The sequence below is a fragment of the Acipenser ruthenus genome, chromosome 5 (genome assembly GCF_902713425.1).
Source record: "Acipenser ruthenus chromosome 5, fAciRut3.2 maternal haplotype, whole genome shotgun sequence".
Taxonomy (NCBI): domain Eukaryota; kingdom Metazoa; phylum Chordata; class Actinopteri; order Acipenseriformes; family Acipenseridae; genus Acipenser; species Acipenser ruthenus.
The window spans coordinates 51,817,146-51,842,400 of record NC_081193.1 but is presented as its reverse complement, the minus strand read 5'-3'; the positions used below and the strand labels follow the sequence as shown (position 1 = coordinate 51,842,400).

The 25,255-nt window shown below is 41.6% G+C and overlaps 1 protein-coding gene across 4 annotated transcripts in view; it reads left to right on the top strand.

Moving 5' to 3' along the window:
• The window catches only part of LOC117403027 (serine/threonine-protein kinase MRCK alpha-like), a 228,762-nt gene that overhangs the window by 176,676 nt on the left and 26,831 nt on the right, over positions 1 to 25,255 (top strand). For 3 of the 4 annotated variants that reach the window (XM_059024320.1, XM_034004851.3, XM_059024321.1), the window contains 6 exons: positions 1,775 to 1,899; positions 7,563 to 7,668; positions 8,685 to 8,833; positions 20,946 to 21,037; positions 21,868 to 21,944; positions 23,746 to 23,784. In XM_059024320.1, the coding sequence (XP_058880303.1) occupies positions 1,775 to 1,899; positions 7,563 to 7,668; positions 8,685 to 8,833; positions 20,946 to 21,037; positions 21,868 to 21,944; positions 23,746 to 23,784 (588 nt within the window). The remainder of the gene's footprint in view (positions 1 to 1,774; positions 1,900 to 7,562; positions 7,669 to 8,684; positions 8,834 to 20,945; positions 21,038 to 21,867; positions 21,945 to 23,745; positions 23,785 to 25,255) is intronic. The other variant, XM_059024319.1, reaches the window with a different exon arrangement.

Sequence of the window (25,255 nt, the reverse complement as noted above, 5' to 3'; positions counted from 1 at the left end):
AAGTTGAGATTTTCCCTTGGGTTGAAAACCAAGTCTATATTAGTCTTCCCAATGACAGATGAGTCCTGAGGTGCTGATTTATTCACATTCTGATTTCTTATCTCCCCAATTATAGCTTTTTAATGAAAGCTGCCCTTGAGCTGAAATGTATGTAATTTGAATGTACATAATAGCTTTGTGGATCACGGGTAACACTTCATTCATTGCACACATACATTAGTTCTGGTTTATTTAAGATAGAATAGAGTCAGCTTGAATGAGACTGGGTTGAATGCAAAAATAAATTGCAATTATTAATCTGCACCATTAGTAATAATAATTTTAAATTCTCATTAAAGTAATTAAAAACAATTATAACTGAAGGGAGCATTGCATACATTCCAGGGTTTTACTCATTATTTCAGTATTTTATCACTTGCCTTAAATGGAAACTTCATGAGCTGCCCAGTTTTCTTACTATATTGTCTACCCATGTATTTTAATAAGGCAGTATGTTATATATTTAAGCGGTCACATGTGCCTGTATATCCTCTCTGGCCCCACACAGCAAGCCCACCACATTCACCATATAGCAAGTGCATTAACAATGTGCCTGTGTTTGGTTCGTCCCCCCCCTCTTGATTGAAACAGTGTCTGCAAAGCAGGCTTGTTTACAGCATGAATGGCAGCAAAGGTTTAGTTTTGAATACTATAACTTTTCAACAGCTATCGGTTTATTATCAGATGAGCAAAAGCAACTGATCAACATAGATAAATAAACTTTGAAAAAAAATATTTTACAGAAGCGCACAGCACAAGAAGTTATAAAAAAAAGTCTAATTTATTCTTAAGGCTGTTCAAAATCAACACAGATAATGCACTTCTCCACGTCGCCTTTTTGCACAGGGCACAGCTGTCCGAAGTTTTATATTTATTGCACTTGCCAACCTGGCATTGGCGTCTCTTGCGGCTCTCAGCGGGGTTGCCAGCTTCAGCTGTGGATACACGCTTGGCAGTCTCCCTCTGTTCCAAATGCTTCTTGCGAAGTTCCTGTGCTAACTGTAAAATACATTCTCTCCTTGGCAAATTCTTCTCTGTGCATTCTTTGTAAAGTACCCGGGAGCTGATGGCTGCTAGGTCCAATACATTGTAAAACTGACCAAAGTAGTGCAGCTGGCAAGCAGGCGCCAGCCTTCAAAAGGCTGATTGAAAACAGTAGACTGTCAGTCATTCACTCAGGCAGAGAGTACAGACTAATCTAATTACAGCTAAACACATTGCGGACTGGTAAATAAAAATAATAAAGTAGAATACCGTTCTGTATAATCAGAATACAATTGTTTTCTGTGTGGCCATCAATGTGACTGCTCCCGGGGCTTTTAGGTATAATGATATATGTCTCCTTTATTTCTTTTCTTTTATTTTGTGAGAATATTTAATACATACGGACAGAAAGGTACACGAACGCACAGCCCCATATGTGTTACACGACTGGAGAAAATTACATTTTAAAACTAAAAACTGCCAAAATGACTGCTGCGGGGCTTCTAGTGTTAATGTTCAAGATGAAGGGCAACATCAATTAAAAATGCATCACCGTCACTCACAGTAGTACTAAAATAATACAGTAGTAAAGTAATATATTTTGCATAATTGAGAAGGCTATGCCTCAAATACACGCTTCAATGTAGATCAACATTTTGTAATATTGTGTTGTAAGTTACACAAACTGCAAACTGAAGTTGGACGTGTTGTCATGTTCTGTGTATATGAATGTTCTTCCTTTGTTTCACAGCTAACAGCTATGTTTGAGAAGCTGAGTGGCAGTAACAGACAACTGGAGGAGGACATGAGGGAGCTGGCTGATAAGAAGGAGTCGGTAGCACATTGGGAGGCTCAGATCACTGAAATCATTCAGTGGTTAGTATCACCTTTATATCCAGTACTTTGTTTCAGGCACACAAGCTTCTTTCTTCTGTTGAAACCGTTTTGACACTGAACTAGAGACAGGCTTCTACAACTACCTGCAGGAGCAAAACAATAAGACAAAAAATGTTATTCTGATGAAAATATAATCTTTGTAGGATTTTATATAATACTTTTAGATGGGGAGTAATTTTAAAGTTTCCCCTTTAAAGGATTGCAATGGATAATGGTCATTCATAGCTTAGTTTGTAAATATCAATATGTAGGTATTGGCACCTACTTGAAATCCACATATGGGGCGCTCCACCTTTTAAAAATGTTTTCTCTGAATAAAAGAAAAAAAAAAAAAACATGCACAGTCTACCCCGGAGCATGCAGATACATTTTATTATTTTAATGTTTGTTTTCATGCCAAATATTTCTTTACTCCGTGGAAAACTTAATTTTAAAAGCTAAGATATGAATTCCAGTTAGTTATTAGAAAAATATACATGTGTAAAATGTGCTCCAAGTGAAATTTAAGACCTCGGTTTTGGTCTTTAAATCAATATTTTGTCTCTCTTTTAGTTTTTGCTCTTGAAACTACTTATGAGATTGTTTCAAACCAGTTATTGTATTTAAAACTTTTGAAAAATTACATAGTGGTGCAGATCTAGACATTGTGTAGTCTCTTTTTTTTCTTTTTTTTTTTTTTTTTTTTTTTTTTTTTTTGCAGATTACTGATCAGATAAGCTTCCAGCCCATTGGCACGGAATAAACATTTGATTAAATGTTTAAATTGACATAAAACAAGTAATCTGTTAAATTGTTGTATGTTTTTTTACGGTATCCTGAGGGTTCTGGTGTGGGAATTGTATGTGTAGTATAGGTATGTGAGTAATAAGTATTTCACAAGAGTTCCCGACTTTCTTTCTCTTACCCTTTTACTGTTTTGTGCACATCTATGCCTAACATTCTAAGAACATAAGAAAAGTTTGAGAACGAGAAAAAGCCATTTGACCCTTCAAGACTTGTCCCTTGTTAGCACACCATTTTCCCCTACTGGGGGGGAACTAAATTAAAAGCACAGAATCTAGTCTTCCATACTGTAGATCCTACTACTTCACCTGGTAGGCTATTCCATGCATATATAACTGTAAAAAAGTGCTTCCTGCCTTGTGTTCTAAACTTACTTTTACTCAGCTTCCACTTATGCCCTCTTGTTGTTCTCTCTGTGCTAAATTTGAAGTAGTGTCTTGGGTTAAATTTATCTATACCATTTATGACTTTAAAGACTTCAGTCTGATTTTACACCTCTCACAATTACTTTCTGCTTTGTGTTTTCTAACCAGTTCTGAATTCAATTACATGTCCTTCCCTGTATTCCTGCTGATTTTAATGTACTTAGCAGTCTTTCATGTGGGACTTTGTGAAAGGCTTAATCATATCATAAGTATTGCCATCATCTGCATTAGCTGTAACATCCTCAAAAAAGTTAATTAGGTTAGTCAAGCATGACCTCCCTCTTCTGAACCCATGCTGGCTATCCCTGAACCCATGCTGCCTAAGTGCCTCTCTTTTTTTTTTCTAACCGAAAATGAAAAATACTGTTGCTACATATGGACTTACATAAGTACCTCCTATTTACATTATTTTTATCGGTCTTGGCATTCAGGCAATAGAAAACTAAATACTAAATATATCTAATGTTTGCCTTATGAGTTTTGTCCCCACATTGTTTATAGCCAGACCTGAATTACAATTACAACTACAGCAGGATTGTCTGCTGAAATTACAATGATACTTTGTTCAATTACTAAATAACCAATCAATAATCACAGGTACAAATACAGAAACATAATACTGTGAAAACCTTTGTATAAGTCTATTTTCTAGGTATTTTTAGGGGGTCCTAAAAAGGAGGGGGGGACGACTTATACACCGGTGTGACCACCGGCTTTTTCCTGAAATTGTTGTCTCAAAAAGTGTGGGGGGGTGACTTGTACACCAGTTTTTACTATATATATTTTTAATTTTTTCAAAATCACTAAAAGTGGTTGAGAACACAACATGGAACTGTGAATGATTAAGCTTGGAAAGGTGTGTCCTTGTATAGAGCTCATAATTAGCAGTTCACATATATTTGAATCCAGGTGTAATTAATTTAGACTGCTGGTATAGTTCTTCATTTGTTATCTGCAGTTAGCTTTGATTTGCTTAAGCTGTTTCTAATATCAAACTTAGTGTAATTGTCATTCAGCAAAATTATTCTGATTTGCAGTGGATGACATTAATCAAATTATGAAATAGTAAGCATGACAAGTGCTCCAATTCATCAATTACATGATATAATTACAATTACTCAATATAATTACAATGACGCAGGTGTGCCAAGAGTAAACTACAATTACAATAGTTAATTACACAATTAAAAATGTAATTTAACCCAGGTCTGCTTGCAGCATTATTAAATGTACTATTTAGGTTTAAGTAGTTGAACGTAATACGCATAATGTACATCTGAATATTGTACATTACAACACTTTGCTTTTCACTTTCCATATATGACTGCCACTGCATTATTTTCATAGTATAGCCACTGTTTAACTTCTAAATGGGTCAGCTGATTATTATTATTTGTCTATTTAGCAGTCGCCTTTATCTAAGGCAACTTACAGCTGATAGAACCCGTGCAGAGTTAAGATATTTGCCCTGTACGTGCAGCTAAGGACTGTTTTCCACAACAAGCCACATTGATTTAAGCAAGGTCATAGCTAAGTGCACAGTTACAGTACTGGGGCCTGTTTCATAAGGGCGCTTTGCAATGTTCTCAATCGCAAGCACCTCGCAAATAAAAAATTGGGTTTCATAAAACTTTCGCAGGGCTGCGACATCGCTGATTTTCACCAGAAACCGGTGACTGCCAGACAGCAGCCATAAGTAGCAATTTTTATTGCAGATCCTGTTTTAGGACATACCGTGGCGCTCATACTACTAGCTCGCTGTGGAACTGTACACTTTATTGAACGCATTTCTCAGATAAAACATTCTGATGACAATATGAACTTGGCTCTGTATGTTATAGCCCACACAAATACATATATATAGGGCTGAAATGGAGGTATAACTGCAGTATACAAAATTTTTTTTTTTTTTTTTTTTTGGATATATAAGAAAGGTTTAAATAATCAGAACAATTTATTTAATGACGTGTAACCCAAAGTTATGTGGGTGAAAAATAACAGTAACAGAGGCAAGGTCAAGTTGTAAAAACAAACACGGTTTATTTATTAAATACAATCATATGCCAAAAGTACCGATTTATTCAGTATGGTAATAGCATTATTGGGCAGATTGCTGCGTGACAATGCCGTGAAGCAATTATTATGTTAATAATAATAATAATAATAATAATAATAATAATAATAATAATAATAATAATAATAATAATAATAATACAAACAAATTAAATGTGTGCAATAAATACGTTTAAATAACACACAAACGTGATACAAATAAATAAAATGGACCAAACAAGTGACAAAAATAGTGACAAGCACCTCCTTCTCACTTCTAGATAAAAACTATTTAAAAGAAACCCGTCAGATCCCCAAATTACGGAAACAAAAAGCACTTTCCTCAATTCATCTCAGCTACAATTCACCACAGCAATAACAAAGCTTTGTTGCAGTAGCCACCTCCATGTTATTACCTGCCCCACAAGTTAAAATAATGAGGCACAGCTTGATTATCAGGTATGCTCCCTTAATAAAGACTAATGAAAGTGTCAATGTAGCGAGTGTGCTTAGCTGGCTACATACGTTTTGGCCAAAAGCCCCTTTTCAGCTGTGTAGAAAGAAAAGTAAACAGATCAGTACACTTTCTTGAAATACGTTTGCTGCACAGCGTTTACTTTTTTACTACAACGCTAAAGAAGGCCTTTCTTTATGTATATGTATGTATATAACTTCAAAGTACAACCTGTCACTTTTACACAGTTCCAGATCTCTGTCTACAGTGAGGTATTTTGGTTTTCCTCAATCAACTTTAAAGCTTTTTCATCTCCCTTCTTTTTCCTTCTTATAATTTCGTTCTGCTCGCTAGATCTATCAATTTCTTTCTTATTTTGGCTATTGTTCTTTGCTCCTTCCTAACAGTGTTTACTGCATCAGTGATCATCTAAAACTTCCAAAAAAATTTGCCAAATAGAACGGATTTGTCTTGGCCAGCCATTTCAATATTTGTATCTTTTTTTTTCTTTAAAAAAAATTGCTGGGGCTCCCGAGTGGCAAATCCGGTAAAGGCACTACGCTTGGATAGCTTAGAGATCGCCGGCTCAAATCCAAGCTATGCCACTGCCAACCATGTACGGGAGTTCCCAGGGGGCGACGCACAATTGGCCAAGCGCTGCCCGGGTGGGGTAGGGGTTAGGTCAGCTGGGGAGTCCTTGGCTCACTGCACACCAGCAACCCCTGCCGCTGGCCGGGCATCTGCAGGCCAGCTTGTATGCAGTTAAGAACTGTGTGGTCCTCAGATACTGTAAGTTCTGAATATGGCTGCATGGCGGGCTTGCACAGCGAAAAAAAGCAGACGGCTGACGGCACTCATTTCGGAGGACGCGAGTGCGAGTCTCCCCCGAGTTAGTTTGGGAGTTGCAGCGGTGAGCCAGGTTGAATAATAATTGAACATTCCAAAATTGTGAGAAAAAATGGAAAAATGAATAAAAATATTTTTTCATAAAATTGTTTTCCTTTGCAACCCTGCCATTGTGTATTTACCTAATCAGTCACTGTGCTTTAAAATTGATTACCAAGTTATTTATTTAACTCATCGCAGATCGCAAAAGGCATTTCCAAAGTGCTTTATGAAACGCACCTCTGCGACGTCGCAACCTTATCACAACTAAAAGGACTTTTATGAAAGCGGCCCCTGTATACGCATGCAGCTTGCTTCCTCTTTTTGGGTCCTGTTCCAGAGTTGCGGCTTGGCTTATCAGAGTGACAGCACCTTGTTTAGCAATCTATGTGGAGCGCAAAATGTTAAGTTTTGCTTAAATATGTATAGTCTTTCTCTCTGCTAAGTAGCTATCTGCATGAGGTCATTTGTGTATCTTGCCTCTTAAGACTCACAGTCCTTTGATGTTAAATTTATTTTCCGCCTGGCACATAAATGCTTGCGTCAAACCACTTGTTGCAGTCGTGAATTATCTGTACATAAGTCAACTGTTCTTTCAGTCTAATCCAGTCCAGATGCCACCTAGCCCTGGTCACCTAGTTCAGTGGTCATACAGCTTAGTATGTCTGCCAGGAAAGGGGCCCTTTTGCTTCAACACACAGAACAGAGATTCAATTTATTAATCCAGTTACATTTCTAAAACACTTTTATGTATTAATATAATATTGAGGTAATTCATTTAATATTCAGGGAATATGTACATTCATCTTATGCCAGCACAGTTAAAGCATTACAGAATACTGTGTAGAACAAACCCACTACACAACTGTCTTCTGTGCTGTATCTATGTTCTTGAATATTTTTCAATATAATCAAGATTGTTTTGATATTTATTACTATATTCAAGTACCCTAGGTCATTAAATCAAATGTGGCATGAAACCCAATGTCATCATTGGTTTAAAATCTCATATCATTGATATAAAATTATTTTTCTCTTCACAGGGTAAGTGATGAGAAGGATGCACGGGGCTATCTCCAGGCTTTAGCTACAAAAATGACAGAGGAATTGGAAGGCTTGAGAAACTCCAGTCTTGGTGCAAGGGCTACGGTAAGACACGATTTACATTTTAAAATCAATTTACTTGTGCAAGATGTCTTGTAATATTACTATGTGCTTTTTTTCATATTGATATCCTGTTTAAAAGTGCTATATTAGAGCTGATTGCAAAAATATATATATATTGGAAACTTAGCTGATTGCATACTGGAATCTATTACTTCGGATTTTTGTATTTGATAATTTGATAATTGATCAGCAGTCTACCAGTGCAAAAAACAGAACAATCACATTGCCCCAAAAGCATGCGATCCCACCTTCCTTGGGGTGCAGTTCACTCACCATGCCCATCCATTCTTTTTTATTCAAATGTTTTATTATTTATTTTTTAAAATTTGGAATCGCCAATTATGTTTTCTCATTTTCTCCCCAATTTGGAAAGCTCAATTATGTTTATTTCAACCCGGCTCACTGCTGTCACCCCCCGCACTGACTTGGAAGAGACGAATACGAACACACGTGTCCTCTGAAACGTGTGCCGTCAGCCGTCCGCTTCTTTTCGTTCTGCAGCCCCGCCATGCAGCTACCTCAGAGCTACAGCGTTGGAGGACCACGCACCTTTGGGCAACTTACTGGCAGGCCCACAGGTGCCCGGCCAGTCTACAGGGGTCGCTGGTGCGTGGTGAGCCGAGGACACCCTTGCTGACCTAAGCCCTCCCCACCCGGGTGGCGCTCAGCCAATTGTGCACCACCCCCTAGGAACTCCCGTCCATGGTCGGCAGTGAAATAGCCTGGACTCGAACTGGTGATCTCCAACGCTGTAGGGCACATCCTGCACTCCACGCGGAGCACATGATTTCTTATTTTTATGTGGTGGTTTTGTTGTGTACTGTTTACATAGGGCTTAATTGAGGCCGTCAAACTTGTATTAAGATGGATTAGGCATCCAAAGGGAAATGCCAGTGCACCTAGCCCCACTTTTATATAGCTATTTTCCAGAAAGAGGCAATTGAAAGTATTAGTTTTTAGTTTAAGTAGCTACTGATGCTTTCCTGGCTCCCTACCAGGACATGCCCTGGAAGATTCGGCGCTTTGCAAAGCTGGACATGTCGGCCCGGCTGGAGCTACAGTCAGCGCTGGATGCTGAGATTCGGGCCAAGCAGGTTATACAGGACGAGCTGAATAAAGTCAAAGCTTCAAACATGTCCACCGAATGGTAAGACTATTTATTTCGCATATATCTCTACAGCATATTTACTGTATTCCCTTGGCCATTGTCTACCGTTACTTCCTGCAAGAAATACTGATTTTAAAGAGGATTTGCCTCGGCAACTTGACTACTGCCCAGCCTACATCCAGGTATACAAGAAATGGCACTGTCTTGTGCCTCTGACTGTGATCAGCCTGACAAAATTCCCAATTAAACCATATCTTTATTGCTACTGTTACACAACTCAAGGTTGGGCTAAGCTTCAGAATAACACCGAGTCATACACAGTAGCCCTTTCATTCATTAACCAGTCAACAAATTATCGTCGCCTAATTTAAACATTACTTAAATAATCCTGAAACAAACATTGATTGTAGATGTGCTTGCAAGTATGTTTTGCGCCTTTTTTTTTTGCACAAGCATTTTAATAAGAATTCATATGGGCATTTCCACAATGATGTGAAGTTCATCCTCCTCTTATCATATGCTCTAGAGCAGAGGTGGCGAAACCGCGGCTCTGTTGCAGTTCAAGTGCGGCTCCCGGTGAAATGCTGGGTGACGCACGCTTTATGTCTCGAATGAACTGAAGAAAAATTAATAAACGAAAAGAGAGAACGTAAAAATAAACACAGCGTGTGTTCTCTGTATTCATTTGTGTTAATTATTCTTTCTTCTTTCTCGTTCTCTTTGAGCCTGCATGTTCACTCAAAGATATGTCGTCACTTGTTGACTTTTGACACTGCCCGCTGGCGCATGCGTATTTCGAAGCCCATAATTTGTCATCCACAAAGCTCTCAACAGTATTTAATACACGCAGTAGTCATACAAAAAATCTTCATGGGAAGAGCTCATCAAAGAATCGTTACAAAAATGTGTGTCTGGTGTTTTTGGTGAAATCAGGTCAGTTGTTGTATTTTGCTTCATAATAACTGAATATATTTTATTTATTTAAAGTGTGTAATACATACAGTATAAACAGAAATAATGGAAAAACGCAGTGTTACATTTAAAGTTCAATACACTACAGTTCAATATACTACTTGATCTTCAGTACAATACAAATTACACAGAAACTGTAGGCTCTGCAATGTTCTATCCCTTGTTCTTGTGTGTTTTGCTGCCATCAAGAGATAGCCTAACAACTGTACTGCACAACAATGCTAGTATTTAAAATGTCTTGCTCTCGCAAACATTAAATTTTTTACAGTATTTGCGGCTCTCGACCATATGGAAATTTTGGTATGCGGCTCATAGGGTCAGAAAGTTTGGCCACCCCTGGAGAATTATGTTTCTCCATCACAGACTTACAGTGCTTATCAAACAATAATATAAAATGTGTAATATAAACACCTCTGCATAACGTAAATAAATAGGATAGATCAAGGCAGAAGATAAATTTTGCCTATACAAGTGGATTATTATTTTTACTACCAGGTTACATGGAAAGGCATATGCTGCTGTCCACACAGCTTTTTTGCAAGATATACTGAAACACACGCTTCATCAATCTCAGTCGAATTTGCTGTAAAATCAATAAACTTACCACCTTTATTAATCCAGAGAGATGGAAGATGTAATCCACGAAATAATTACACACTTCAGCAAGTAACCACAATCACGTTCGCAACATGAAGGACCGACACCACCAACAGATCAATAACAATAATAACACTATGACGAAAATGACGACTCTCTTCAGTCAGAAGTCAAAGGGCATGGGTCAAAGTCCCGGATAATGGATAATGAATGGCGCTGTTTTGAATTTACTACAACAGACTTCCTGATTGTTTACGAACATAGAAATGAGTGGACAGACTTCAGGACGCAAGTTTAAAAAAACCTTTATTAGTGATTAACAAAATCCTGCATCTCCAAAAAACACGTTGTAATAAAAAGTACAGGTATAAATTGGCTCCCAAAAAAGAAAACTTTGAGTATTACTCCTACCTAAAGAGCTGAAATAATAACTTTCACATTCATAACAGTGTGGACAGACACTGATATGAATGTAGAGCATTTTCTAAAAACTGATCTAGAATATAGAATCGCTTCCTACAGTGGTAAAAACACACAAGATAATATTTTAAGTTTTCGATTAGAATAATCAATTGAATTAGACATAAATGTGACATTGTTTTATAAACACTCTGTCATCATGTTTTGCCATGTTATGTTTGGATCTCGTTTGAGAGGGACAGTATACACTTCCATGTCCAGATAAAATTTCTTCAATTTCGTTTTTTCAGACAAAGTTATCTACACTATATCTCCAGTGTATGTTTTATCTAATTTTAATATTTAATCTCAAAGAAATCAAGCTGCAAACATTTACACATGTGTAAAGTTTCCATTAGCATGGAAATGCCCATTTACAGTACATAGCAAAAGATAAAACCCTATATTTAGTTTGTTCCCTGATGGCTTGCACCATTCCATCCAAAACAAAAAAAGCAATGCAGTAACAAGACCTGGACATCCATAACTTCAAACATTCAATCATTGTTCTGGGGCCGGTTGTACTAAACGGATCCGATCCTGGATCCAGGCTCCGATCTTGATCCTATGATGTATTGGGTTGCACTAAAAGGATCAGAGCTGATCTTGAGCTCAGTTTCGGCTTCAGGCCCAGATCAGAGTGGGATCAGAGCTTCATTGAATGTTTTATAAATGGAGAAATTAAATGTTTTTAGTTTTGAACAAGGAATAAACAAAATAATGTAATTCCTCCATTTAAAACTCAGTTCTGATCGCAATCTGATCCTGCTCTACTGTTAATGGTTGCGAATTAAACAAGTGAAACTGTAATATATATTAAACAAAGACGATGTTTGACATACACCATCATAATACGTAAAGGAGACTCTTTACAATTGCTAAAGTAATCTTTAAATAAGCACGCTGTATTTAGATAATTAATCGACATAACGGTAACTTAATAAACTTCAAATATTTGCAGGATTTCACAAAAATATTTCCCTCAGATTATTATATGAAAACAGAGATACTTTAACGTTGTAGAAAACATTAACGTTATCTAGTAACGGTGCATTTAAAAGTAGCCATAAATACTGTATTAGTAAAAAATATCGCTGTATAGAAAACACTGCCAGGTCTATAATATATCATGGCCTAATACAGTAGACCTGACGAAGTCTCATAACTAAATATTATTACACACATTTTGTGTGTTGACAAAGTCGTACTGCCGTTATCATTTTATTGATTACAATTAAATAATTGATTTAATCAGATTGAACACTGTCTTTTTTAATGTTTTGGTCAATTCCCTTTTTTCTTAATGAGTTTACCTTCTCTGACAGCCTCATCTCCCCCTGTCCACGACATTTTTCTAGTGGCAGCTATCATCAGCCCTTGATTCAATTTGCTCAAAATGTGTTGATAATTTGCCCTGAACCGATGCTGCAGCCAGAATCGGATCAAAAAATCGGATCAGTGGAGCCTGCTCATGATCCGTTTAGTACAATGCCTTCTCAAGATCTGGCTCCAGTGAGCCCGGATCCAATCCTGTTTTTTGATCTCCTTAGTACAACTGGCTCCTGAAGTTAAGCTGTAAATCTCAGATGTGTAATGCAGAAGGCACGAGCAAAACATTTGTCTGGTACTGGAGTTGTAGTTTTCCATCAGAATTTGAAGTTTGCGTTATTTTTATTAAATCCACAAATGTATGAATTCTTTAAATAGACTAATTGGTAGCTGCAGACTATGGTATCACCCATACTTAGGGGTCTACTTAAATTGCGGTAAATTTGCGTATTTTTCACGGGTATGTTGCGGAATAAAATTAGAATTTCGCGGACATGTTTAAACATTAAATAAACCTAGACAGTATTTCAGAATACTATAAAGCCTAAAAATAGTGGTACTTGCTTCCTTACTAAAACAGAGTGCTGGCATTTGTTAAAGGCAAGTATGCAGCATCCCCTTGCAGTTGACTTGCCCAAACATTGAGACTGCACGTCTGCATCCACTGAATTGGTTGGAAGTTAAGGCAAAGCTTTGCCAAGTTATACAGATGTGGAAATCGATTAGAAACAGCCCAAAAACTCGGTTACACAAGGGCATCTGGCATACTTTAATGAAGTCAATGTATGCAGCACATTCGTTGTCATATTATTTGTCCCATCCAATAATTGATTTTATTAGTACCGAGTCAAAACAAAGAAGACGTGGCTATTCGGGTCGAAAATTCCAACTAACAGCAGGTTGAAGCGAGGTGGCTGTGCTGGATCGTTTTAGTACTGATTTAACTTGCAGACAGGAATACTTCTTGTCTGGGCTGACTTTCCAGTTTGGTTTCTGAAAGCTGTTTATTTTACATTCTGTTCAGCAGCCTCTGTAGTAGCCTTTTATTTAATGTGTGATTCTGAAGCTAAATAGCGATCGATCGTATTTTCTCCAAATACACATTAAGATATGGAAAACAATTACCTCAGTCTGCATGTAGTTTATTTGGGAAATATCTTGAAACGATCATCAGCTGAAATATAGTTCCCTTTCAAGTCGAAAATAACCATCAAGGTATGGGATATTGCCGTCAGGCAGTAGCGATTGGCTGAGCTTTTATAGCAAAGCTGCCGATAGGCCTCTGCGCGAGCTGCCACGTAAGCCCGCCCCCTTGGGAGCTTACTATACACAGCGCGCAGAGACTCACTTCCTCTTTTGTCTTCAGCATTGGTAGCGGTAGGTATTAGAGCCCGTAGCTGATTGTACTCAATAAGCTTAAAGCTTGAGAAGCTGGTTTTTGCCCCTTCTCGGAGTTTATTTCAGTTACACTCTTCGGAGTCGTTATTATTATTTAAGGATTTTATATATTGTGTATATTTTTTATATATTTTATATATTTCCTTCACGCTTTGCTTGCATCGCGTTGTCTCGTGGTCTCCCGTCTTTCCTTTATTAATTAATTTTGATTATTGTGTTGTGTTTTGGGTTGTATTAAAATATATATTTTTCTGTGTGTATTTTTATATATTTGTGACGCACGTTGCGTTGGCCTTGGCCGCGCGCGTGTCTGCAGCCCCGGTCTTGCCTTGGCTAGACCGCGTGTGTGTGGAGCCTGCTCTGCTGTCTCCCACGTACTGCCTGCGGTAAAAAAAAAACAAAAAAAAAACCGCGTGGTAGTTGTACTGTGCCCACATATACTGTGTCCCAGTCACTTAATCACCACCAGCAGTACTGCTGCAGCAAAAAAAAAAAAAAAAAAAAAAAAAATCCCATTCACTACACAGAGGAAGACGACCACTAAGCCGCAATCCCCAGCACCAGCAGGTAAGTAGTGCACAGCATCAGACACTGTACCAGCACATAGCGTCTCCGCTCTGCGGGTCAGCTGACGCTTAGGCGTCTGTGCTAGCGTTCTACGCTCGGTACTCACGCTCCGGCGTGCTGCGCTTAGGCGCTTGGTGTCGGCACTTTGCCACTTGGTGCACGCACCTCGACGCTTCGGCGCTCGGCGCGTCGACGCCTCGACGCTCGGTGCACGCACCTCGACGCTTCGACGCTCGGTGCACGCACCTCGACGCTCGGCGCGTCGGCGCCTCGACGCTCGGTGCACGCACCTCGACGCTCGACGCTTCGGCGCTCGGCGCATCGACGCCTTGACGCTCGGTGCACGCACCTCGCCGCTTCGACGCGTCGACGCTCGGTGCACGCACCTCGACGCTCGGTGCACGCACCTCGACGCTCGGTGCACGCACCTCGACGCTCGACGCTCAGTGCACGCACCTCGACGCTCGGCGCTTCGACGCCTTGACGCTCGGTGCACGCACCTCGACGCTCGGTGCACGCACCTCGACGCTCGGTGCACGCACTTCGGCGCTCGCTCGGTGCACGCACCTCGACGCTCGGCGCTTCGACGCCTTGACGCTCGGTGCACGCACCTCAACGCTCGACGCTTCGGCGCTCGACGCTTGGCGCATCGACGCCTTTACCATCAGTGCACGTCCACGCTTCGGCAACCATGTCCGGGTTCCACCGTTGCGTCACCTGCCAGGCAAAATTGCCAGCGAGCGATCCCCATGAGGACTGTGTGGCGTGTCTGGGGCCAGAGCACGCCGCATCCGCGTTGGCGGATAGGGCTTTTTGCCATCTTTGTGCTGGTTTCCAGACACGCACCCTCCGCCAAAGGGCGAAGAAAGCAGTGGGTGGGCGCTCTCCTTCCACTGGATCGTCCCACACCATTTCTGCCCCGCCGTCATCTACGGCGACGCCGCCAGGGCGGCTGCAGCTCTCCAGGAGCCCGTCCTCCCAGCTAACGGCTGGTCAGAGGTCCCCCACCAGACGCGCTCGGGAGCGCAGCCCCTCCCCTCGTAGGGTACGCCCCCGTCGGGAGTCTAGGTCGCACTCCAGATCGCCTCGACGGAGAGCACGCTCTCGTTCCCCTCGTCGGGACAGGCGATACAGAGACAGGTCGGGGGTGGCAGAGCTAACCTCCAAAATGTCTCAATTCATGGAGGTTATGATGGGGCAGCAGTCCATCCTCATGTCCCTAGCAAATGTGGTGCCTCCAGTCCCAGGACAACCGACTGGGCCCATTGCTAGTCAGCCAGTGGCCCCTCCACAACCTGCACCGGTCGTCGCTCCTCCAGTGCAGTCTCAAGGGGAGTGGGATATCGATGCGCTGTCTAGAGACGCATCTGACATCCTAGAGGGGGACAGTACAGAGGCTGAGGTAGCCTCCCAGCACTCTGAGGACGAGCTCCACGTGCTGGACACCAGTGACCCTACGTGGTCTGTGGTGGACAGAGCAACCCGCCACTTGGGCGTCGAGTGGCCGATGGCGGAACCACCTCGGCGCTCCCTGTTTGAGTCGCCTTCAGCCCAGTCCAGTCAGTCCAGGATGCTTCCGGCATTCCCAGACTTTATTAAGGAGGTACAGTCCACCTGGGGGGCTCCGGCCTCTGCCCCGGCGACTTCTCGCAAGGCCTCGGCCTTTAACATGCAAGGGGCAAGTGAGGCTGGGTTGGCGTCCTTCCCACCTGTGGACGCTGCGTTCGCCGCGTTGGTGAAGACGCCAACATTATCGGGGCTGACGAAAGATCCTGCATGCCCCAATAAGCAGTGCAGGACCACTGAGGTACACCTCAAGAAGGGGTACGCTGCGGCCACAGAGGCGGTCAAGCTCTCTAATGTGGCCAGCTTGCTGACGGTCTACCAAGCGGCACTAATCAAAGACCTGCCTGAGTGCCCTTCGGCGGCCCTCAGAAGCGAGTTGGGGACCGTCAATCAACTGCTGGTGAAGCTGGCCCAGCTCAACGCGCGGGCTCAGGGCAGGAGCATCGCGTCTCTGGTGGTGGCCAGAAGGCAGCTCTGGCTCTCGCAGGCGAGAGTGCAGGAACCTGATAAGGCCCCGTTGCTGGATGCCCCAATTACACCGGGACACACATTTGGTCCAGCGGTGGAGGAGATGCTGCAACGCTCCGCCAAGGCGCGGGAGGCGTCACAGCAAATGGCGAAAATGTGGCCAAAACCGTCGTTCCAGCCGAAGCGGCCTCAGGAACATCAGTGGCGCAGGGCACCACCGCAGCACCAGCCACGGCCAGGGGGTACTAAGACCTCTCCCTCAAGCACAGCAGCGCGCGGTCAACCTCCTTTTTCAAGACCGCAGCGCGGAGGGTGGCACCCTAGAGGTGGTGCCAAGCCACGCCCTCGGGGCTCTGGCCAGGCCCCTCGCGAACGAGCCCAGCCCAAACAGCCCTGAAAACACCAGGCAGCTGTTAACCCTCCCCTACACTGTCTCCCAGCTCCAGTTCTGGCAACAATGCACCAACGACATCTGGGTGCACAAGACTATATCCACCGGGTACACCCTTCAGTTCCAGTTAAAACCTCCCCCCTTTCGGGGAGTGGTCGTGACTGCAGTGAAGGACTCGGTTCAGTCCTCAGCTCTGAATGTGGAAATACAAGCATTGCTCAGCAAGCGTGCCATTCAACAAGTAGACCCTGCTCTGATCGACCAGGGGTTCTATTCCAAATACTTCCTGGTGCCCAAGAAGGACGGCGGGCTCCGTCCTATTTTAGATCTGCGAGTACTGAACAAATACCTGCGGGTGTTATCGTTCAGGATGCTTACGCACAGGCACATCATCCAGTCAGTCCGACACGGCGACTGGTTCACCACCGTGGACCTGACAGATGCGTACTTTCACGTTCCCATCTGCCCGGGTCACAGGAAGTATCTGCGTTTCGCATTCCAGAGCAGGGTATACGAGTTTTGTGTCCTTCCATTCGGCCTGTCACTAGCTCCTCGAACCTTTTCGAAATGTATGGATGCCATTCTAGCTCCCTTGCGGGCTCAAGGTGTCCGACTGCTGAATTATCTGGACGACTGGCTCGTCTGCGCGCAGTCGAAGGAGCAGGTGGCACAGCACACAGTGATGGTTACAGACCATCTTCGGCGGCTAGGTCTGAAGATCAATTCAGAAAAGAGCCGCCTAGTGCCGAGCCAACAGACCGAATTCTTGGGTCTACATCTGGACTCAGTGTCCATGGAAGCGACCCTGTCGACACAAAGAGTTGCCTCAATAGAGCGGTGTCTTGCCCTATTCAGGTTGAGACAAACAGTCAGCATGGAGCTGTGTCAGCGCATGCTGGGGTTGATGGCAGCCGCCTCACAAGCCCTTCCTTTGGGCTTACTACACCAGAGACCTCTGCAGGCCTGGTTCAATGCCTTCGCGTTGCATCCGCGGAGAGACAAACACCGCAGGCTAAGGGTATCCCAAGCCTGCTGGGAAGCGCTACGCTGGTGGAGAGTTCCGTCAAACCTCCGCCAAGGCGTACGCTTGGGTCCCATTTTCAGAAGGCGACGACCGACGCTTCACGACCGACGCTTCCAACCACGGTTGGGGAGCAGTCTGGAACGGGACAGGGACCCGTGGAGTGTGGTCAGGACCCTGGAGGTCAGTCCACATCAACGCTCTGGAGCTCAGAGTGGTGGACCTCGCCCTCCGGCACTTCTTGCCAGTGCTTCTAGACAAGCACGTGTTAGTGCGGTCAGACAACACCACAGTAGTGGCGTATATCAATCGCCAGGGCGGATTGCGGTCCCCCAGTCTTCACCAGATGGTAACGCGGCTGTTGCTCTGGGCTCAACCGCGTTTAGCCTCTCTGCGTGCAGTTCATCTGCCGGGCAGAGTCAATTACGCAGCGGATCTCCTGTCCAGAGGAGGTCCTCTTGCGGGCGAATGGCGTCTCCACCCTCAAGTGGTGGAGCGCATCTGGGAATGGTTCGGCACAGCGCAGGTCGATCTCTTCGCTTCGCGAGAGACCACGCACTGTCCCCTATGGTTCTCGGTGAAGGACCTCGACAGCCCCCTGGGGGTGGATGCACTGGCTCACGAATGGCCGCCAGGGCTCCTGTATGCCTTTCCACCGATTCCGATGCTCCCCGCCTTCTTGGAGAAGGTCAGGGTAGAGCGAGCGACAGTGATTCTGATCGCTCCTCGGTGGCCTCGGAGAATATGGTTCCCGAGTCTAGTGCAATTACTGCACGGTCGCCCGAGGGAGCTCCCTCTGCGAGCGGACTTGTTGTCCCAAGCTCAAGGAGAGCTTTGGCATCCGAACCCCAAACTCATGCAGTTGTGGGCTTCGGCCTTTAACCGGCCCTGAGCGGGAGCGCCTGTCAGCCTTAGGGCTTTCGACTGCAGTTATATCGACCATCCAGAGTGCGAGAGTATGCGTATAAGTGGCAGTTGTTTCAGAGTTGGTGTCTGGCTGAGAGCCATGACCCAGTCTCCTGTCCTATGGCAGTAATATTGCAGTTTCTGCAGAAACTGCTGGATGAAGGGAAATCTCCTTCTACACTTAAAGTGTATTTAGCCGCCATTTCGGCTTGTCATGTACGCATTGACGGTTTATCACCTGGTTGCCATTTTTTGGCATCTCAGTTTCTGAAAGGCGCAAGACGCTTGCGGCCTCCAAGAACGACCAGTTTACCGTCGTGGAGCCTTGATGTGGTGCTAGAAGCCCTTACCAAGGCACCGTTTGAGCCTCTCCACAGCGTGGATATGAAGCTCATATCTATTAAGACTGCATTTTTGCTGGCTGTGGTATCAGCAAAACGCGTGAGCGAGTTACATGCACTTTCAGTGCATCCTTCTTGTACTCGTTTTGCAGGAGACGGTTCTAAGGTCTCCATGCGCCCTAATCCGGCCTTTTTACCAAAGGTTATATCCCCGTTCCACATGAACCAGTCAGTCGAGTTGATGGCGTTCCATCCTCCTCCTTTTTCTTCCCCAGAGGAAGAGCGGTTACACATGCTCTGCCCCGTGAGGGCATTGAGGTGTTATATTGACCGTACAAGGACTGTGAGGCAGACAGAACAGTTGTTCATATGCCATGGTTCTAGATCTTTGGGTCAGCCGCTGTCTAAACAGCGCCTTTCCCACTGGATAGTGGATGCTATTAGATTAGCGTATGAATCTGCAGGCCTTCCACCACCAGGGCAGTTGAAGGCGCATTCTACCAGGGGTATGGCGACATCCTGGGCCCTCTTTCGAGGGGTGCCGGTGTCTGATATTTGCGCGGCAGCCAGTTGGGCTACGCCGCATACTTTCATGAGGTTTTACAGGTTAAATGTACTGGATTCCTCTGCTCCACTTTTTGGAGCATCTGTTTTGCACTCTATGACGCCTCAGGATGCGGACGTATAGAGTGGTTGATAGCAGGGTGTTGACTGTTCCACCTTTAAGACAGGTGTCATTACGAGCATAGACGCTGAGGCGCAGCTCCGCATATGCCTAGATGTACTGCCTACGCAGTTGCGTTATGACGTAAGTCTGTCCTACTGCCGAGAATCCTCCCTCGCGACGGCTTGGGTACACTGTTCCCATACCTTGATGGTTATTTTCGACTTGAAAGGGAACGATAGGTTGCGGATGCAACCCCGGTTCCCTGAAAGAGAAAATAACCATCAAGCCGCGTGGTCGCTTCAGAAGCCTTCACGGCCTGAAGAGCAAAAGAGGAAGTGAGTCTCTGCGCGCTGTGTATAGTAAGCTCCCAAGGGGGCGGGCTTACGTGGCAGCTCGCGCAGAGGCCTATCGGCAGCTTTGCTATAAAAGCTCAGCCAATCGCTACTGCCTGACGGCAATATCCCATACCTTGATGGTTATTTTCTCTTTCAGGGAACCGGGGTTGCATCCGCAACCTATCGTTTGCTTTCTTTGTCGTCCATTTCTACTATTTTATCTCCAATGCTGAAAACAACTAGATTTTAGCAACCTAAATGAAAACAATGCAGCACCAACTTTGTCCCGCCCCCTCCTGCACAGTACAGGTCACATAAAAGCAGTAAAGACGCACTGATAGGCTGATTAAAACGTTGTCATTTGAATAGTAAACAAGAACGTTAACTGCTTTGGAGAATTTATTTTGTAAATTTTGGACATTTTTTTTTTTTTTTTTTTTTGGGGTGTTTTAACTTTGTTTCTTTTATATGAAATAGCTTCATGGTATTTGAAAAAAAAAAAGTACAATACTTCTCCTTTCCCCTTATCAGTTTGTGCCAGCAGCCTTTATTCTTTAAAAAAAAAAAAAAAAAAAGTACTTTTGTTAAATTATGTTTAGGAGTATAAAACAGATACAGATTTATTTGCAAATTGTGTTTGATAAAAGGATATTGCATGAGCGCGCATTTGTGGGTCATTCTTAACAGGTTTCACTTTCAAACTATATTGGAACTTTAACATTTTCTTTCTTTGTAAGATTTAATAAATAAGTTACAGTGGAGTAACCATTTATGTCAGAACAGTTTTCTTTTTTATGCCCATTTCCTTGACCATTGCTTGGCACTGCCTTTACATGGCGATAGTATGAGCTTGTATTTTCTCAATATGCAGTTTGTGATGTCATACTCAATGGGTTTCCTTGACTATATTGTAACAAGTTGATTTTTTGAAAGTATAATATTTTGTTGAAATACAAATAAGTTTTGAATGTGATGCCCTATTCAAAGCCACCATTATAGAGTTTAAAACAGAACTCAAAGGGAGCCTTATGCTACTTTAGTGCTAGGAGAACTTGATGTCTTCTGGTTTAACATAATGTGTCATAAATAAATGTGTGTTTGTAATTCCACTTTTTTGTTTCATTATATTTCAAGCAAACTGCAAGAGTCAGAGAAGAAGAATGTGGACCTTTTGTCAGAAATTGAAAAACTGAAGAAGGAAACAGAGGAACTTAGATTGGAAAAGGGTATGAATTGAGAAGAGATGCATATAATGTGTATTGGGTTACTTATTAAGAGTACTTTCCTTCAGTCCCAAACTCCCTGTGCTAGACCTCTGTGTTCTGAAGGTGCCTTTGACTGATGTGGTTGTGAATGAATAGGTATGCGTAGGATGTCCATTTTAAATAGTGTTAATTAAAAATGAGTGGTGATATAGTTAAGTGACATTTAGCAGATGCATGTTTCTGAGCAACTTTGTGAATTCTGCAGTAATTGTTTGAACGGTTGCAACAAAAAAAAAGTTTTCTTTGGCCTTACTGTCTCAATTTGTAATTGACAGACTGTTTAGACTGCTTAGATTACTAACTTGTTGCACCTTTCAGGTGGAAGATTTGAGGTATTTTGTTCTCAGCTTAGTAAATTTACAAGCAGGTTTACATAGCACTGGTCTGATTCAGGTCTTTATGGATGTTATTTTCTGTAGTATCTAATTGACTTAAAATCAACAACTTTTAGTTGCAAGAGGTCAATTTGTTGTGAATAGTTACACAACTAAAGGATTAGAGTTTAGTTTTTTGTTAGTTTGGAAAATGCATTTCTGACTATTTAGTATTACTGTTGTCATACAATATATACTTGTATATTTACCAATACTGTTAATACTAGGTGTGTACTAAAAAAATATAGCCTTTTATTGGATTCAGAAAGGAGGTGGACTACTGTCTCTTTAGAAACTGGTATAAATCAGACCTATTGAATGTTTATCACAGGGTCTACCCCAGTTAAAGCAGAAAGGTCCTCCATCACAACTAGAACAAAGTATTTTATCCTTTCAAAATTGCTGCTGTTTTTTTAGGTGTAAAGCACCAAGACTCACAGAATTCTTTCTTGGCATTTTTGAATGCGCCTACCTCTGCTCTGGATCAATTTGATGTAAGTATTCAAACACCAAAGCATTCACGTTCAAATTCACAGTATCAGGTTTGATGTCCTCCATATACTTATCATTTTGTGATTTTTCTTACATCATAAAAACTAAATATACATACATAATTGATCTTTGACCTAAGAAAAGAGGAAATCTGAAAATAATGATAGAGGGACAAAATGATAGAGGGACAAATTAGAAGCTACTGTCTGACATTTAATAAATAATCCCAGTATCTAAAACCTATTTCTGAGGTTGTATTTATTAGATGAATTAAAGTATGACACAAACCAAAATTAAATAAAATGTCACAGCTTATGGTGATGTTTATCTGTTTCCTTTTAAAATAAGGCACAAGAAAATGTAATATTTGCTTTAACAATTTGTTTGTGCTTTCTTTTCTCCATTTGACTTGAGTGTCTCTTTCATTAGTATGCTCACCTGTGGGCTCAATGTCTGCTTTCAGGTTTATGGTTTCTTAATTTTGTTTTGTCTTCTCTGCTTTTGTCAGTCAAACAAGACTCTTTTTACTCCTCATTATCTTCTTTAATTGAGTTTTGGGATGATGTAAGTTTAATTGGTGTTTAAATCACTGCTAAGCAGGACAAAAGCATTGGCTTGAATATTCCCCTGTCAATGTGGTCAATTTTACTAAAGAATGTGGATGCAGAAACGATTCATAGGTGCAAGACATTGAGTTTCTAAAGGTATAGAACACCTTTCCAATGTCAAGTTATCAAACACATCAGAGCAGTATTATTGGTACTTGCAGTGATGACTTTAATTTGAAGAATGCATTAAATAAAATAATATATTAAACTCTCAACTGTAATTATACAGTTTCAAAGCATAGGTGACAAGTCAGTTTTCCCCTCTGCAATCACAGATTTTTATTTTACAAAAAGGTCTAATTATAGAGCCTTTTGTCAAGACTACTCAATGCTCCTGAATGTGCCTTTGGACTGTTTTACAGAATAGCTTGAATAGACAGCATCTATGGCAGTTGTTAGCTCTATATGCTCTAATTTCTCAGCAGACCCTTTTGTGAAGGGACTTAATGAAATATTTATTACCAAGTACGTTTCATTCAGTTGAGGTTTGACTTATGCAGCATTTGCTTTAAAATGCTGATCAGTTAAGGATATTGTATGTGTATTCTCAAAACAGTACACAATGTTGTAAAAAGATTAAATCCTTCTTCTGTTTCTCCAATTTAATAAAATTGACTATTCTAAAAATGTCTGAAACAGGTAATAGATTGAAATGTAGATAACATTGAGTATCACCCTATAAGCACAGGCTTGGACAGTGTCCAGATGCTGATGCAAAGGAATATTATCAACGTTGTGTTGGAGGGGATACTGTAAATGGGTTTACTCAGAGTCAAAGTTAAGTTATATGCTGGAAAACTAAACTATCTAGCAAAATGATAATTGTGAAAAAGTTGTTGACTAGTGCACAGCATTGTTTTTACCCTTTTACGTAGTGTATTTATTTAATTGACAAAATAAAATAGCCATCATTACATGACAGCCTCCTAATGAAAGCAATATCTACCAGGAGACTGAAAAGTACAATTCTTAGGAAAAATAAATTGAAACAAACCCACACCCTGTCCCCTTTCCTAACCCCCACTCACCTACAGTAGTTACAAACAGATGCACCCCGCTGTTTGTGTATGTATTCAGTTTATTACAACCATACACATTTTAGATGTATTTATTTCTGTTGTAAAATCGTGTTCCTTTTTCAGGTTTTCTGTTTTGTTTTTAACATGTTTCCCTCCTCTCTTTCTCTTTGTTGAAGCGTTCTCCTGCCTGTATCCCAGCTAGCAAAGGCAGACGTGTAAGAGGCTGTTTTGTTTTGTGTACCTTTATTTCTTTTCTTCTGGTATTTGTTTCGTTTCTTTCCTGCTTGTCTCATCTGTGCCTCTTGTTTTCCCCATCCACTGTCTTTCCAGATTGTTGCTTGTTCAGTAGTTGCGCATGTATATGGTATAAAACAGCTGGATTTCCTGCTCTCATCTGTACCATGTAGAATATTGCAGTGGCATCAAATGTGTGTTTGTCATTTGACTTGTACAACAAGTAACAAAGACAGACCTTGTTTCATATTTATAATAGGACTGCAAGTTTGCTAATTATTATGAGAAATAAAACTAAATTGCTCTTCCTGCTGTTGCTATCTGCTTTACATGGTGTGGCTGTGAAGTTTGCTGTACAGTAATACTTTTAGGTTGGTACAAAAGTCCTGTTGGATGCTGAAGAACCAGGAAAATGCCTTTATCAATATTTTTTTTTAAAAAGTACATAACAATCTAGTTATTAATCACACAAAGTTTGGATTCACAAACTCTGCAATCAGTAATCTGGCACTGAAAAAATGAAGACGATTTCAGAACAGCACTTTTATCAAACTGTGGATTTCTCCTAATTCTAAAGTATAATGGATAATATTAATAGTCAAATAATCTCTACAGTTTCAGCAAATCCAATACTCTGTTCATGCTGCACTAATATAACAACATATTGTGTGTTCACTTGGATTCTAAAAATAGGTTTGTAGTTGCCAATGCTTGTTTTTTGCATTAGTGGCTTGTTAAGAAGTTTGTGTGACATGTAAAATATCTTCCTTACAAATGAGGCTGCACTATTTAATATTTTGTATATGCATAAGATACATTTTAGTAGTAAAAGGAAACTTAAAGGGTACATCAGCACTACTTGAAAAATAAAACATAAACTATCCCACCTTGCTCTTCCAAATGTATTTGGTCATTGTATAATAATCCGTATGCGCCCAAACATCTGCATAATGCCACGCTGCTGTGTCCAAAATCACTGTTCTCAAGCATCTCTCTTCTGAGCCAAAAAACATGACTTCCGCATGTACCCTCACATGTGCTCTGAAACGTACCAGCGCATGCCCAATGAAGCATTATAGGAGCTCTATTACCTCCATGTGGAAACGCATGTTTCCTTCGCATGTTGTATTTTGATGTATTATTATGATTAATGTTGCACTCAATAATAATAATAATAATAATAATAATAATAATAATAATAATAATAATAATAATAATAATAAACCCTGTCTGCTGTGTAAGTGGTTAAAGGGAAAAGAAAACCAAGACAGAGTTGTTCTCATTTCCAACTAATGAAGGGACCTACCCACAATTATAGCAGCACTGTGTTATTTTAATATATGTCACCAAAGTCTTAGATATAGCTCCAGCTGATTTGGAATGTTTGCAGAATGGACACGTATCAAATAAACTAGCAAATGAGAATCAGAAACAATATATCTCCTTTCGGAA